General features: G+C 42.9%; 1 gene segment (V, D, J or C); it reads left to right on the top strand.

The window, feature by feature from the left end:
• LOC122923687 overlaps window positions 1–16,916 on the top strand; it is a 297,490-nt gene that overhangs the window by 9,426 nt on the left and 271,148 nt on the right. The window contains 1 exon segment of the C gene segment in view: window positions 12,915–12,917. Coding sequence covers window positions 12,915–12,917 — 3 coding nt within the window.

Below are 16,916 nucleotides of genomic sequence, written 5' to 3'. Positions count from 1 at the left end.
CAGGGGCGATATATTCAAATTTGTGATATTTGACGAATAATTTGTAGAATATTCATCATATATTCGCAAATTCGAGAATTCGGGATTATTTTATTGAATGCGAAAAATCAGCAATGTAAAAATCGCGTAATGCGAATTCGTAACCGAAATACAGGCGTGGGTCACTTTGGCTAAATTTTTCAAGCTGCTAGAAGAGTTTCTCCTGAGACTGGAGAAAATGGTTGGCACGGCAGAACATTACATCAGCTTTATATGCAGATAGAGTCAAGTGCTCCAATATATTCGCGATTGCGCTAATCGGCAGTGATTAGAATATTTTATAGCACTACGTGCAAGTTAACATTTTAGCAGGTCTGACTACAGATTACTGATTGGTGCACTAAGTATTGTTGTGAAGTTAACATTGCTTCCTTCTCATTGGCCCACAAGCAAGAAGCAGAGAGGAATCATGTGTTCAGATGGAAAAAAAATGCTGAATATTCGATATAACGAATACATAGCACTATATTCAAAATATTCGCGAACTCTCGAAGTGGCGATATTCGCGATAAAAATTTGCTATTCAAATATTCGCGTTCTACACTACTGAAGAAGGGACTAAATGTGTTATAATGACGATACCGCGCTCTGGAGCTTAGTTAGTATTAGTACTGTGAAAGGGGGCGGGGTTATGCGATATGCTTTCACCGTAATGCACACAGGTTAGTAACAGTATAGCTATCTCCTATACAGACAGTGTACCTGTATGTACATTGGTCGATTTCTGATGGACGCAGATCTCACGTCTCGCTGAAGTCAGGGATCGCTGATATCGCTGGTACCAAACTCACATCCCAGGAAGGGTATAGAGTGGGCTCAGCATGCATGTTGGTACCTGCATCCCTTGCAATGGAGGCCATTTTGGCACAAAAAATGGAAAAAGGCAGAGTGGATCCAACATGCATGTGGGTCCAACACTCTCTGAATTTTATGGCGGTCATTATGGCGCATAACAGGCAGTATTTAGTGTTAGGACCCGTCTAACAGAGATCGCCTTGACGTTCGGCAGATGGGCTTAGATGGTTTGTACAAAATGCATTGTCCAAGCATCTTGCTTTTATAAATAAGTGTAGCATTAGCACAATAATTTTTGTAAGCATTGTTGTACTTTGTCTGATTTGCAGAGTGCTGCTGCATTGTCTCTTTCTTTCCTCTAGGTCTTTGCCATGGCAGCGTGCACCTGCGCACTGGGAGGTGCTGACTGACCCCCTTTTTTTTGCAGTATAGCTATCTCCTATACAGACAGTGTACCTGTATGTACATTGGTCGATTCCTGCTGGACGCAGATATCACGTCTCGCTGAAGTCAGGGATCGCTGATATCGCTGGTACCAAACTCACATCCCCGACCTTGGTACCAGCGATATCAGCGATCCCTGATTTCAGGGAGACGTGGGATCTGCGTCCAGCAGGAATCGACCAATGTACATACAGGTACACTGTCTGTATAGGAGATAGCTATACTGTTACTAACCTGTGTGCATTACGATGATAACCCCGCCCCCTTTCACAGTACTGATTCTAACTAAGCTCCAGAGTGCGGTATCGTCATTATAACACATTTAGTGCTTTTTCTTAGTGCAGCAGGCATTGCGGTCCTGCTGCCATACCGCTGCCACACCTAAGTGGAACACACAGAGCGCCACTGAAGCAACTTCATTATAGTGTACTACTGAAGAAGGGGCTGGTCCTTATAATGCATTTTATCTATGGACTTTTAATTGCTATCCTAAATAAAGATACCTTATACTGGATCTATCACAGGTGCCAGCAATTATTAGAATTTTTTATTTATTTGATACAATTGAAATTAAGCTCATTTAACAGCCACATTTTTAATATTCAGTAGTGTGAGCTATAATTATTAGTATTACTAAAATTATTATTACCAGTATTGGGAAGACGAAACCAGCATGGGAACAAGCAGGCATTGGAATGGCAGAGATATATATAAAGATAGGGGACACTCAACTATCTGGATCAAATAGATAATAAATGCAGTATGGAACTATTATGAATTATCTAAAATGTAATTATATTTGATCAAACTACTTAAAATACATCATAAGCATATTACATCACATAAAAAGGCGCCAATAAAATATATGGACAATAAATAAAACATTCAATATGTTAAAATTGGAATCATACACAACACTGATTGTTGCACCGACTTCGACTATCACAATGGTTCCAGGTGATTGCTGGCAGCGTTATCACCTCAGTGTATTATAAGGACCACTGAGGAAGGGGCAAGTTTAGACCCCGAAACGCGTCTGGGTAAAGCAGCTACAGGACCAAGAAAGAGCCCAAATACCACATGATGCTCTAAAGGACCCCAAAGAATTAAGCATTTTCAGCTAAAGATCAATGCAATAGGCGCGCGCCTTATCATCATACAAGCAATCGGCTGACACAGCCTTGGACACCGCCCTCTACCGGATCACGTGGACCAATCCATATCACGTGACCGGTGATCACGAGAACAAGCAGGAAGGTCCTGCATACCCATCCTGGCGTTCCACCTGCATGTGGATTGGATCGGTTATAAAGAAATCGAACCGTCACGTATGTCGCCTGGAAGGGTAAAGTACTGATTGTGGCTACATATCCAACTGCATATGATTTAACTGGACACTATATGCTTGATACTGATACGGAGTCCAGGTTCAGTGGGCAGTACGCTATAGTGGCTTATATGGCAAAAGGCTGCAAGCAACGCAATTGTGGTGTAATAATACCAACATTATCATATAGCCACATAGCGCTTGTTGGCCTTGTTCTGGACTTTTGTTAAATAAGTACAGTGGAGTGGATTACGTATTCTTACACATCGATTCATCCAATTATAGTATCACGGACCGGAGTTTATTTGTATACCACGTCTATTGCTATGATACAAGGTGACCGGCAGTGAACTTATAATACACTGAGGTGATAACGCTGCCAGCAATCACCTGGAACCATTGTGATAGTCGAACTCGGTGGAACAATCAGTGTTGTGTATGATTAAAATTTTAACATATTGAGTGTTTTATTTATTGTCCATATATTTTATTGGCGCCTTTTTATGTGATGTAATATGCTTATGATGTATTTTAAGTAGTTTGATCAAATATAATACCGCACCCAGGAGATACAAGAGGTTGAGCCACTGTAATATACAAATTTTTCATTGTAATGGCAGAGACAGGAGAATGGTGATGCTTGTGTAAATAATTTGTATGGCCAGCTAAGCCCTTTAAAGGGGTTGTCCGGGTTCAGTGCTGAACCCGGACATACCCTTATTTTCACCCAGGTAGCCCCCCTGAGGCTAGCATCAGAGCATCTCATGCTCCGATGCGCTCCCTTGCCCTGTGCTAAATCGCGCAGGGCAAGGTCTCTTTTGTTTTCAATAACACACTGCCGGGCGGAAACCTCCTCCCGGCAGTGCGTTTGGCTAGGGCTGCGTTAAATCCCGCCCATCAGTGCCGTTGACGTCACTGGGCTTCCTGGCAGCCCCATGGAGAGCCCCGTTACGTAACGGGATCTCCAAAAAATGCCTTTGCCCTGTGCGATTTAGCTCAGGGCAAAGGAGAGCATCGGAGCATGAACTGCTCCAATGCTCAAGTCAGGGGGGGTAGTCGGGGTGAAAATGGAGGTATGTCCGGGTTCAGCTCTAAACCCGGACAAACCCTTTAAATAAGGTATTCTCCAAATACAGTAGGGCTCTAATCTGGCAAGAAGTGTTACCCACATTTTTCCTTGCACTTCAAAGCATAATATAACCTTAATGCAATCAGATGCAATGTACATTAACCCATATACTGTATAATACAAGCTGTCAGATTTACAATAGTTCATATTCCTAATAAAGACAGAACAATCTATTATCTAATAAAAATTGTCTACAATCTAGATTAAAAGTAGACAATACTTGTACTGTTTACTTTTTATTCCCAATCACCATTTAGGGTACTTTCACACTTGCGCTGTTTGATTCCGGCAGGCAGTTCCGTTGCCTGAACTGCTTGATCAGGCAAACTGTTTGCAAACGGATGTCATTTTTTCTGACTTATCAGGCATTTTGTCAGAATGCCTGATCAGTCAGAAAAATGCATTGCAATACCGGATCTGTTTTTCCGGTGTCATCAGGCAAAACGGATCCAGTATTATTATTTTTTCTCATTTTTAAAGGTCTGTGCATGCGCAGACCAGAAGGACGGATCCGCCATTCCGGTATTTTGAATGCCGGATCAGGCACTAATACATTCCTAAAGAAAAAAAGGCCGGATCCGGCATTCAGGCAAGTCTTCAGTTTTTTTCGCCGGAGATAATAACACACTGCTACGGTTTTCTCTCTTGCCTGATCAGTCAAAATGACTGAACTGAAGACATCCTGGTGCATCCTGAACGGATTACTCTCCATTCAGAATGCATGGGGATGTGACTGATCAGTTCTTTTCCGGTATAGAGCCCCTAGGATGGAACTCTATGCCTGAAAAGAAAAACGCTAGTGTGAAAGTAGCCGTAGCAATACATTTTTGTACTTTAGATCTTATGATTACCTTAAAAACTATCTACTTTGCTCAAATGACATTGAAAGAATTGCTATGATGCAGCAAATATATTGCGTTTGTTGGGGTTAAAGGGAATCTGTCACCAGCGACCTGCCTATCAAACTGCTACTATAGTCTGAAATAGCACACACTATTGGTACCGTTTCAGGGGTACAGATATATGATGATCCTGTGGCTTGCATATTGGGGGGTACAGGTCATCTGAAACCTCAAAAAGTGTTAAAACAGGTACTCTGTAATCTCTTGTTTCAAGCAAGATTGCTTATTTTGAAAAAATGGAATAAAAAACATCAACCATTGGTGTGTGAATGTAAAAAGTCTGTTAATAATATGATTAAAATGGAAAGGATAATTTATGCTAATAAGGGGAGAAAGGATGGTTTTGCACCTATAATATTAAACTAAGTAGTTTGTCAAAGGGGTTATCCGTGTTATTTTTTTGTTCTTTCTATGTTCCTAGCTAAGCAAATGTAACAGCTTTCCAATTCACTCACTTTATCTCCCAGATTTCACTGAGGGTCACATGACCTGTGATGTCAGCTTCTCTCCCTGCTCTGATAAAGGTCGTTTACAAGCCTGTAAACCAGACAGACGTCACTGTGCTGGCCACGCCCCCCCCCCCCCCCCCCCCTTTCACTGCCGTCTGCTCTCTGCTAGGATTCTTAACCCCTTCAGCTGCACAGCTCTGCAGCAGGGACAATTCTGGGCACTGGAGCTGATCTACTAGAGAGAGCATTACACAAGAAGGTAGGGGGAAGATCCTGTATGTATTAGCAGTGTCATTATACAGCTGGGACATGTAGTCCTACAGATGCAACATGCTGCAGAGTCTCCCAGCACTCAGGGCAGCTCTTGTATTCATTCCCTTAGCAGTGTCATTATACAGCTGGGACTTGTAGTCCTACACATACATCATGTTGCAAAGTCTCCCAGCACTCAGGGCAGCTCTTGTATTCACTCCCTTAGCAGTGTCATTATACAGCTGGGACTTGTAGTCCTACACATACAACATGCTGCAGAGTCTCCCAGCTGGCAGACATGTGACTCAGGGCAGCTCTTGTATTCATTCCCTTAGCAGTGTCATTATACAGCTGGGACTTGTAGTCCTACACATACAACATGCTGCAGAGTCTCCCAGCACTCAGGGTAGCTCTTGTATTCACTCCCTTAGCAGTGTCATTATACAGCTGGGACTTGTAGTCCTACACATACAACATGCTGCCGAGTCTCCCAGCACTCAGGGCAGCTCTTGTATTCACTCCCTTAGCAGTGTCATTATACAGCTGGGACTTGTAGTCCTACACATACAACATGCTGCCGAGTCTCCCAGCACTCAGGGTAGCTCTTGTATTCACTCCCTTAGCAGTGTCATTATACAGCTGGGACTTGTAGTCCTACACATACAACATGCTGCCGAGTCTCCCAGCACTCAGGGTAGCTCTTGTATCCACTCCCTTAGCAGTGTCATTATACAGCTGGGACTTGTAGTCCTACAAATGCAACATGCTGCTGAGTCTCCCAGCAGGCAGACATGTCACTCAGGGTAGCACTTGTATTCACTCCCTTAGCAGTGTCATTATAAAGCTGGGACTTGTAGTCCTACACATACAACATGCTGCTGAGTCTCCCAGTAATCAGGGCAGCTCTTGTATCCACTCCCTTAGCAGTGTCATTATACAGCTAGGACTTGTAGTCCTACACATACAACATGCTGCTGAGTCTCCCAGCACTCAGGGCAGCTCTTGTATTCACTCCCTTAGCAGTGTCATTATACAGCTGGGACTTGTAGTCCTACACATACAACATGCTGCCGAGTCTCCCAGCAGGCAGACATGTCACTCAGGGCAGCTCTTGTATTCACTCCCTTAGCAGTGTCATTATACAGCTGGGACTTGTAGTCCTACACATACAACATGCTGCCGAGTCTCCCAGCAGGCAGACATGTCACTCAGGGCGGCTCTTGTATCCACTCCCTTAGCAGTGTCATTATACAGCTGGGACTTGTAGTCCTACACATACAACATGCTGCAGAGTCTCCCAGCAGGCAGACAAGTCACTCAGGGCAGCCCTTGTATTCACTCCCTTAGCAGTGTCATTATACAGCTGGGACTTGTAGTCCTACACATACAACATGCTGCAGAGTCTCCCAGTACTCAGGGCAGCTCTTGTATCCACTCCCTTAGCAGTGTCATTATACAGCTGGGACTTGTAGTCCTACACATACAACATGCTGCAGAGTCTCCCAGTACTCAGGGCAGCTCTTGTATCCACTCCCTTAGGCTACATTCACATGTCAGTATTTTTCTATATCCCGAATTTCGGTCCGTTTTTGCAGATCCGTTGTTCCTGAAAATGTTTCCGTATGTCATCCGTATGTCATCCGTTTTTTGCGGATCCGCAAAAAATGGAAACATGTATAAATTTCACAAAGCAAATGAAGTTGTTTAGATTTCTTTGAAAAAAAAATAAAAAAAAAAAGTGAATAAGTGATTTCTGTGGGCAGGATTTAATTTCCAGGAACGGATTCCGCATAAAACGGATGACATACGTAATGACATACGAATGTCATCATTTTTTGCGGAACCATTGACTTTGTATTGTACCAGGATCCGATTTTTGCGGAAAAGAATGGGGCAAGTTTTATATTTAATCGGACATGCGGAACGGAACAACGGAAATGGACAGCACACATTGTGTTGTCCGATTTTTTTCCAGGACCCATTGAAAATGAATGGGTCCAGATCTGGTCCAGATCTGTTCCACAAAAAACGGAACAGATCAGGAAACAAAAAACGCACGTGTGAATGGACCCTTAGTGTCATTATACAGCTGGGACTTGTAGTCCTATACATACAACATGCTGCAGAGTCTCCCAGCAGGCAGACATGTCACTCAGGGCAGAACTTGTATTCACTCCCTTAGCAGTGTCATTATACAGCTGGGACTTGTAGTCCTCCACATGCAACATGCTGCAGAGTCTCCCAGCACTCAGGGCAGCTCTTGTATCCACTCCCTTAGCAGTGTCATTATACAGCTGGGACTTGTAGTCCTACACATACAACATGCTGCAGAGTCTCCCAGCAGGCAGACATGTCACTCAGGGCAGCTCTTGTAGCCACTCCCTTAGCAGTGTCATTATACAGCTGGGACTTGTAGTCCTACACATACAACATGCTGCAGAGTTTCCCAGCAGGCAGACATATCACTCAGGGCAGCACTTGTATCCACTCCCTTAGCAGTGTCATTATACAGCTGGGACTTGTAGTCCTACACATACAACATGCTGCAGAGTCTCCCAGCAGGCAGACATGTCACTCAGGGCAGCTCTTGTATCCACTCCCTTAGCAGTGTCATTATACAGCTGGCACTTGTAGTCCTACACATACAACATGCTGCAGAGTCTCCCAGCAGGCAGACATGTCACTCAGGGCAGCTCTTGTATTCACTCCCTTAGCAGAGCAGGGGGAGGGGCAGAGATTGCTTTTATTGCATGTAAACAAAGGGCCAGAAAAGAACCAGGGAAATTAGGAAAAATATTTTATTTTTTTTGCATAAAACTTACTTAGCTCAGTTATATATCAGATTTTCAGTGCTATATTATTTTTTTTCATAACTCGGACAACCCCTTTAAGTAATCTACCCAGTTTTTTATATTGATATACACTTCGGCTGGTTGAGATGCTGTGCTGGGGGACTGGGGTCCCAGCTTTGTTATGGGCCCACTGGGGGATTCACCTGTTGCCCTGTGGACCAGTCCGAGCCTGGCGCAGGAGGAGCTGAGTAGATTGATATATAGTTTTATGGGAAAATATTCAGTAAAATGTATACATTTATATCTAATTTTTTTTTTCTGAATACAGTTGTACACAGGGCCCATCTTATCAGTGACTGGTAGCATTCTATGTATACACACTTACACAAGGAATGCTATCAGTCACTAATAACACCTCCCCCGTGTACATCAGAGAATTACAATATGAATCATTGCTGAATCATTTCCCATAAACTAAATATTAGTCTGCTCAGCTCGTCCTGCTCTATAACATGCTGCCTGCAGATTGCACTGCACTTTGTGGTAAAAGGTCCTCTTGAAGATCTTCATGAATGTTTAGCTAAATGTTCTCCATCATATTCAGTTCCATATCACACCACAAGATGGCAGCAGCATACATAGATTACATTTATTTTCCTACTTGTACATGATATTAAAATGTGTATAGGAAATGCAGTAGAAAAATAAGAATTGTTCTTACTACTGCTTACCACTTACAGCATCCACATTACTGGATAAACCCCAACCCCCATCCACATTACTGGATAAACCCCAACCCCCATCCACATTACTGGATAAACCCCAACCCCCATCCACATTACTGGATAAACCCCAACCCTCATCCACATTACTGGATAAACCCCAACCCTCATCCACATTACTGGATAAACCCCATCCACATTACTGGATAAACCCCAACCCCCATCCACATTACTGGATAAACCCCAAACCCCATCCACATTACTGGATAAACCCCAAACCCCATCCACATTACTGGATAAACCCCAAACCCCATCCACATTACTGGATAAACCCCAAACCCCATCCACATTACTGGATAAACCCCATCCACATTACTGGATAAACCCCAACCCCCATCCACATTACTGGATAAACCCCAAACCCCATCCACATTACTGGATAAACCCCAAACCCCATCCACATTACTGGATAAACCCCAAACCCCATCCACATTACTGGATAAACCCCAAACCCCATCCACATTACTGGATAAACCCCAAACCCCATCCACATTACTGGATAAACCCCAAACCCCATCCACATTACTGGATAAACCCCAAACCCCATCCACATTACTGGATAAACCCCAAACCCCATCCACATTACTGGATAAACCCCATCCACATTACTGGATAAACCCCAACCCCCATCCACATTACTGGATAAACCCCAAACCCCATCCACATTACTGGATAAACCCCAAACCCCATCCACATTACTGGATAAACCCCAAGGGTACATCAAAATCTTTACATCTCCATCTATCTAAAAACGAAGGGGAAATTTATCAAAACTGGTGTAAAGGAAAACTGGCTTAGTTGCCCATAGCAACCAATCAGATTATACTTTTCATTTTTCAGAGCTTCTTTGGAAAAAGAAAGATGGAAGCTGATTGGTTGCTATGGGTGACTAAGCCAGTTCTACTTTACACCAGTTTTGATAAATCTCCCGCTAAATGAAAAAAACAAAAACATTCAATAGACTTGAATGGAGCTGCACTGCAAATAAAGATATGTGGAGGTCTCCAGGAAGAAGCTAGGAGACGATTGTGGAATATTCCCTTGATTTAAAAAAAAGATTTTTTAGGGATGTGAAATTAAATGAGCCTAAATTTATGAAATGAAAAGTTAACTGAATTAAATACAGATTAGACTTTTATGAGCTTTATGCAGCTTTTAGATAAGCCATCTTCTACATAATACAACCCCCCTACTTCCTGCAGTCACAGCCATTCATATATTCTCGGTGTTTCCTCCTCACTACCCAAGAAGCCAAGAAACATGTCCAGCTCACCTGTCCTTTACGTCCTTCTCTTCTCACCTTTACTATGTAAGTTTTTATATAATAGCCATTGATTGTCAGGTCAACATGTTCCACCTTCTGCATCCAAAAGGGTTATATATATTATATATTATATTTTTTTTACTTTTGATGATATTTCTACATTTGTGTTATTTCTACATTTTTTCTTTCAGATTGTATTTTGGGCCAGACGGTGACCCAATCCCCCCTGAATGTATTAATCAGTGAAGGCAGAGAAGTCCCGTTGAGCTGTAGCTATGATCAGACGGCTTCTAGTATGTTCTGGTATGTTCAGAAGCCAGGTCATCCTATTAAGTCTTTACTCAGTGGTTTTACTAAAGAATCAGATCTGGATGAAGAATACAGGGGTCGCATCTTTCATTTCTTCGATATGTCGAACAGAAGGTTCCCCCTGAATATCACCAACGTAAGGATGTCTGACAGCGGCACATATTACTGTGTGTTCAGTGCCACACTGTGCTAAGAACATGGGCAGGATGTGCAATAACCTGCAGACTCTGCCAACCTGTCACATCAGACGAGATACATAAATAATTCCGTAGTACTTGATAAGTGCATTTCAGACATAGGGGTGGTAACGACCATTGGATAGATAGTTCTTTGAAGCCCTTCAAGAGAAAAATTGATACGTTTTTTGGATTTTGATATTAAAAGAGCCAACTCAATTCTGCAGGTAGCATTCAGTAGCATTGTAAGAACAGGTATACAGACAACACTGATCATGGGGTATATACAGCTATCATATGTCCCTACATAAGGGCCACAAAGTGAGAGTTCTGATGCATTTAGTTTATTTGTTTTACTTTCCTTATTTTTTTTTTAATTTGGAGGATTCTTTTAATAAAAATCACCCCCTTTCTTCCACTTTCCAAAATTTCTATGTCGGAAAAAATGGATCACTTTCTCAATATATTTACATAAGACAACTGACATTAATACACTGATAAATCTTCTCCATACATCTCACCTTCATTTATTACATGATAAAACTGACTACCTGCAGCCACCAATAGGGGGAGCTCAGTGTATATGAATTTATACAGTAATCATTTCACTCAGTGGAAATTTGCTTGGGATCTCCCTGGAGGTGGCTGCTTTGGATTTATGTTGGAGAGCAGAAAAAGGAGTCATAACTTGTCCCCCTTCCCTTAATCCCTGTAGCACTAGTGGGCCTCCTTTGTAAGTATTGTACTGCTTGACACAATGAGCCAGGTACAATTTATTTATGTACACTCATTACTTGCTCCCTATCAGTATGTCTTTGTAGTGTCGGAGAAAATCCACACAAGGAGAATATACAGACTCCAAGCAGATGTTGTCCATAGTCAGATTTGAACCCAGGACCCCAGCACTACAAGGCACTAGCGCTAAGCCACCATGTTGACTATACAAGTTGATAAACATTAGTTAGACTAAAGGGAAAGGAGGAATAGATGGCAAAGGAAACACTTAAAGGGGTTTTCCAGTCACACAAAAAATAAACACCAGCATTGTACCTGCAGTGGCCTACTCTCAAGCGTCTGGGGTATCCCTTGCCTCTTAGAAGGTTTCTACGAAGTAGTCGTGATGCCAGTTGCAGTTAAGCAACGAGGACATGGAGTCTCCTTTCTAGATGGTACTGTTGGTACCCAGGGTAGGATTTCCAGAGTGGTGTAGAGTGGCCTACAGTGTCTCTGAGGGTGTTAAATACGTGTCACGATGCTCCTACCTGGATATCCTTAGATCCCAGACATAATATAGTGAGAAGCAAGTGCAAATAGGGATGAATAACTTGGATGATGAAGGGAGTAGAATAAATGGAGTCCAGACTTTGTATTAACGTTGAACATAGCTTTACTTGGCATAAACGGTAATCCAAACAGTTTCCAGACTTTATCTTGGTCAACAGCAGGTATTGGCTTAACTCTGGCAGGCAAACAGTTCTGCAACAATCTCAGCTCTGCTATACTGTAGCTTTGTCAGCTCTGCTATGCTGGCTGGAGTAAATTGGAACTTTTCCTGTTCTGTTGGAACTTAGCTTTCAGTAGTCTGTCTCTTACTTTAGTCCTAGGAACTTCTTCCTGGCTTCAAGCTTACTTTGGCTTCGAGTTATAGGCCATGCAAGCCCAGGAGGGGACAAGCAACCATGTAGCACTTGCAGGCAGGGCCTGCAGGCCCAGCAGAGCAGAGAGTGCTCTGCTGGCCAACACACAACCTCTCCCTAGGATGGGGAAGGCTAGACTGACTTACTCTAGCTAATCTAAAACGCCTCCCTCTCTAGAGAGAGGAATAGACTGGAAGAAGGGTTCCATTCTATGCAGTACATCTCTGCCAATGTTGCTGCTACCTGCTGGTGACCAGGTAATTGCATGAACATGAACAGTTACACAAGAATAAATATGCACATTATTAAGGGATGACACAAAATACATTTTGGTGACATAAGTTAGCATATTAGAGACAGTAGCAAGGTGCAAAAGAGTGGTAATGGCACTCTGAGTCATTACATACCTTACTGCATTATATAAGTCACATGAGTGCATGAGGTTAATTGTGATATGTGACCTGCGCCCTGTGTCTACATCCCGGCACAAGACTCACGGGAGCGTCTGTAGCATCAGGTCTCCGCCTCTCCTCCCAGCTTGAACATCACTCATCCAAGCCTGCTTGAAGCCCTGCCCTAAGACACAGCATCATTGCTGACATCACATCTGTGGGGAGGGGGTCCAGGAGGAAAACATGCAGAACACAACCCTCAGAGGCAAGGTCATTGATGATGTTGTGTCTTCAGGATACAAAAATACAAGCCTTGTCACTCCTCAGATGTCAACATGATATCATAAAGACAGAGAACCATGAGTGGACTTGCTATAGCTCAGGGGGCCACCTGAGCCCTCCTTATGGCTGCCAGCATGGCACATAAAGATCTGATGCTCTCAGCATTAATTAATTTAGGAGCATCAGGTTTTTATGCACTTGACTGGTGGCACTGTGTTATTTGGTTCTGCTGAGGCAGTATTTTTTGCTGCACTGTGTTTTTGGTTTTGCAGAGGGTGGGATTTTGTGTAGCAGGCCTTGCCTACTTCTGTTGGCCCTATCTACTTGTTTTTGCCTCTCTTCTGTCAAGTTGGACCTGCTTACAACATGTGGCCACTTCTAAAGTTTGAATTTTTTTTCCATGGCCACTTTAGGTTCCCAGTCCACAGGGAACCAACAATATGGAAAATTTCATGTGACTGCGATGGAGTTCATGAAAATGGGGCATTGCAGATAAACAATCATAATTAGTAAGTGATAACGTGTTCCTGTCCATTGATGCTGAAAATTGCCAAACCAGAGTACCCCTTTAGCTGGTGTGTCTGTAGGTATTCAGTGTGGTCGAAAAAATACCTCTTATTTGTGGAAACTAAAAGGGGTATTTCTATCTTATAAGGTGATGGCATATCATTAGGATATGCCATCACTTGATGATTAGTGGCGGCCTGACCTCTAGAATAACCCCAATGGATTCTCTTCTCAGGATCAGCGGAGGTACCAAAGGACTGCATCTGGACGATTTTCTTGAGGAGTAAAAACAGTGAAAACATAGAAAGGACACAGTGCTATATCAGCACCCCCTTCCTTCTCTGGATTATCTGGGTCCCTGACATTGGACCTCCACCATTCATAAAGTGATTTTAGCAATATGCCATCACTTTATGACATTGGAAATCCCCTTTAAAACTGTTTTATTGTTTGCCTTGTCACAAATATATGCCTCAGTTAAGCAAAATTAAGCAGAATTAAAATTGTGCCATTTCAGACATACTACACCCAAAATTTTGCTTAAAATAAAGTTATTGTATATCCACACATGCCAGATTTGTTGAAGAATTTTCTGTTACTGAAAATCAGTTTTATTCATTTAAGTGGGGTAGTTTGATCACCAAGCACATAGAATTTTGCAAGCACCATTCATATAAATGGACAGCCTGATGAAGGTGGCGGCGCCCCACTGGAACGCGTAGCTAGCCTTTTATTTATAGTGTTTTATGTATGTTTTAAGTAAATAACTTTTATAGATAGCAGAACAGCGTGCTTTTGTTTTTCTTTTTCTGCTCCTTGTTGAGCGAACATGTTCCTATGTGTATTCCGGACTCCATCGGAAGGATCCCGTCGAATAAGCGCAGCAGCCTGACCTATCCTCTGTACAGGAGAGACCCCGCCATTTCCTAGTGTTGTGCCTGGATTTGCACAACATTATTCGGAAAAGTATTCTCACCTTGAGTCCTTATCTGGGAACCCTAAGGTATTTCACAAATTTTTGTCAGGGCCCCTCAACAGTATTACACAACGAAATTCTATACAGTGACAGTATAGACAGTGTAGAAAACGGATGGAACAGCTGCCGGGCCTGGTCTGAGAGAGCGATCTTTACTAGCCACAGGAATGGGGGCGGCATGAAAGGAAGGGGTTGCGAAAAAATCACTGGGGGAGGGGGGCCCCATTCAAAAATATGCTCTGGGGTCCAGTCATTTCTAGCTACGCCACTGGTTCCAGATAATTTAACACTGCAAATATTCCCTGATAGCAATGTATGGATTTGAGCAAAGATGGGGATTGGAGTACTCCTTTGCTCTGTCTTTCCAAAGTCTCTCTCTCTGCAGAATGTAAGGCCGGCAATATGGTTGTTGACAAAATGTGTCTGTAATTCTCAGGCTGAAGGGAACAGACTTAAGACACGGCTGGCCAGGGCCATGTCCAAGTGTGGAAGAGTGTATTAGCAATGTCCTTCTCACTGCAGTCAACTCTTTATCAGCCTTAAAGGGGTTTTCTCACTGCAGCAAATGGCATTTATCATGTAGAGAAAGTAAATACATGGCACTTACTAATGTATCATCATTGTTCATGTTGCCTGCTTTGCTGGCTTGATTCATTTTTCCATTTTTATACACTGCTCCATGTAACCCAGCTTTCCCAGTAAATCTGCCTCACTATGTTAGTATTTAGGATGGGTGGTGGGGATTTATTTTGGCAGGAATTTTTTATATTCGGCAGTCTGTGTTACAGCTTCACTTAATTGTAACTCAGCTTTACCAGGTTCCCAGGATCATGAAAGGAATATCTGCCTAGCTATGAAATTGTTTAGGAGTTAGGATGGGGATTTATTTAGGTAGACTTAGTATCTAGCAGTCCCTATTACAGGCATAACTTGTTACCCAGCTTTCCCAGGACTCTGAATGATTACTCTGTCTAGCTATGCTACAGCATGGAGGATTTGTCACAGGGACCCTTAGGCCTCTTTCACACTACCGTTTTTTTTGTCCGTTTTCCAGTCCGTTTTTTGCGTTCTGTATACGGTCCGTATACGGAACCATTCATTTCAATGGTTCCGCAAAAAAACTGAATGTGTTCCGTATGCATTCCGTTTCCGTATTTCCGTTTTTCCGTTCCGTTGAAAGATAGAACATGTCCTATATTTGGCCGCAAATCACGTTCCGTGGCTCCATCCAAGTCAATGGGTCCGCAAAAAAATGGAATGCATACGGAAGGCATCCGTATGTCACCCGTTTTTGCGGATCCATCAATAACAAATGCTAGGCCTAGCCCACTGTGGCCATGTGTTTATTGTTGCCAAACTTTGGCTGAGCACAAGTACAGGTGGTGAAACCGGTTTGAACCTGTCTGGCTTGGCTGCAAACCAAGAGGAAAGATGGATGTTGGAAAGCTTCTGGCCTTGATCCAAGAGCGCCCCCAGCTCTGGGACACCCGGTGTGATCAATACCATGATAAAATGTTGAAGGAGCGTGGCTGGGATGAGGTGACCCAGGAGATGTTGGCCCGAGAGTGGGAGAAGGGCAATTCTGCCAAACGCCGAAAATTAGGTAAGGTAATAGTATGTATTAAGTTTCAAACAATCGGTTTTAATCACCGTCCTTGAAAGCGTTATTAGTAATCTTTTGGGGGACTACGGATATATTTTAATGCATTGTAAAATGCACATGTAAATGATTGATGCAATAACTGTTTTTTCCATATATAAAGCAACGTTTTTTTCTGTATGGAATGAAAAGGCTTTATTACTGGTCACTTAGTGATTGATGACAGCAGCCTTGACCACTGTGGTATGTCCTGCTGTAGGGATAGTATCATTTCCATCATGGCCTGCTGTAAGCCGGTAGCTATATTATGTCTGGACATGCTTTGAGTTGTAGATTCTTAATAAACAGCAGTATATCTGCATATATTTAGTCCCTGTATGTAAACATAAAACACTTTTTAAACATTTAAATCCCTGTCACTGTCACGGACGGTGTACAGGAAACAAGGCAAAGCAACATGCATAAATGACTCGCTGGATCCAAGAGCTAAGGAACCAAAGGGAGACCCCTGTAGAAGACCTGGCACTTTCCCTGGCTGCTCAGCCTATGCAAAGATCCGAATGGTGGAAGTTTGCATATCCACGTACCTTGACTATATAACCCCTGAGCACCCTACAATAGTGAGGGGACACGACCACCGGCTCCCTACACCAGACACGGAGGGAGTCAGGGTCACCTGGGATCCAGCAAACAGAAAATAACAGATAAATGTTCAAACCTTACTTTGTAGCAGACAGGAGAACAAGATCAGCATGCACACACACTCCAGGAAGAAGTATAAGCCGCCCAGAAAAGCATTCTGGGGAGGAATTTAAAGGGAAGCAATTAGTCCAACACATGACAGCTGAGAGAGGCTAACGAG

This window comes from Bufo gargarizans, chromosome 1, assembly GCF_014858855.1.
Source record: "Bufo gargarizans isolate SCDJY-AF-19 chromosome 1, ASM1485885v1, whole genome shotgun sequence".
Classification (NCBI taxonomy): Eukaryota; Metazoa; Chordata; class Amphibia; order Anura; family Bufonidae; genus Bufo; species Bufo gargarizans.
The sequence above is the reverse complement of the archived record's forward strand: the minus strand, read 5'-3'. Positions and strand labels throughout refer to the sequence as shown.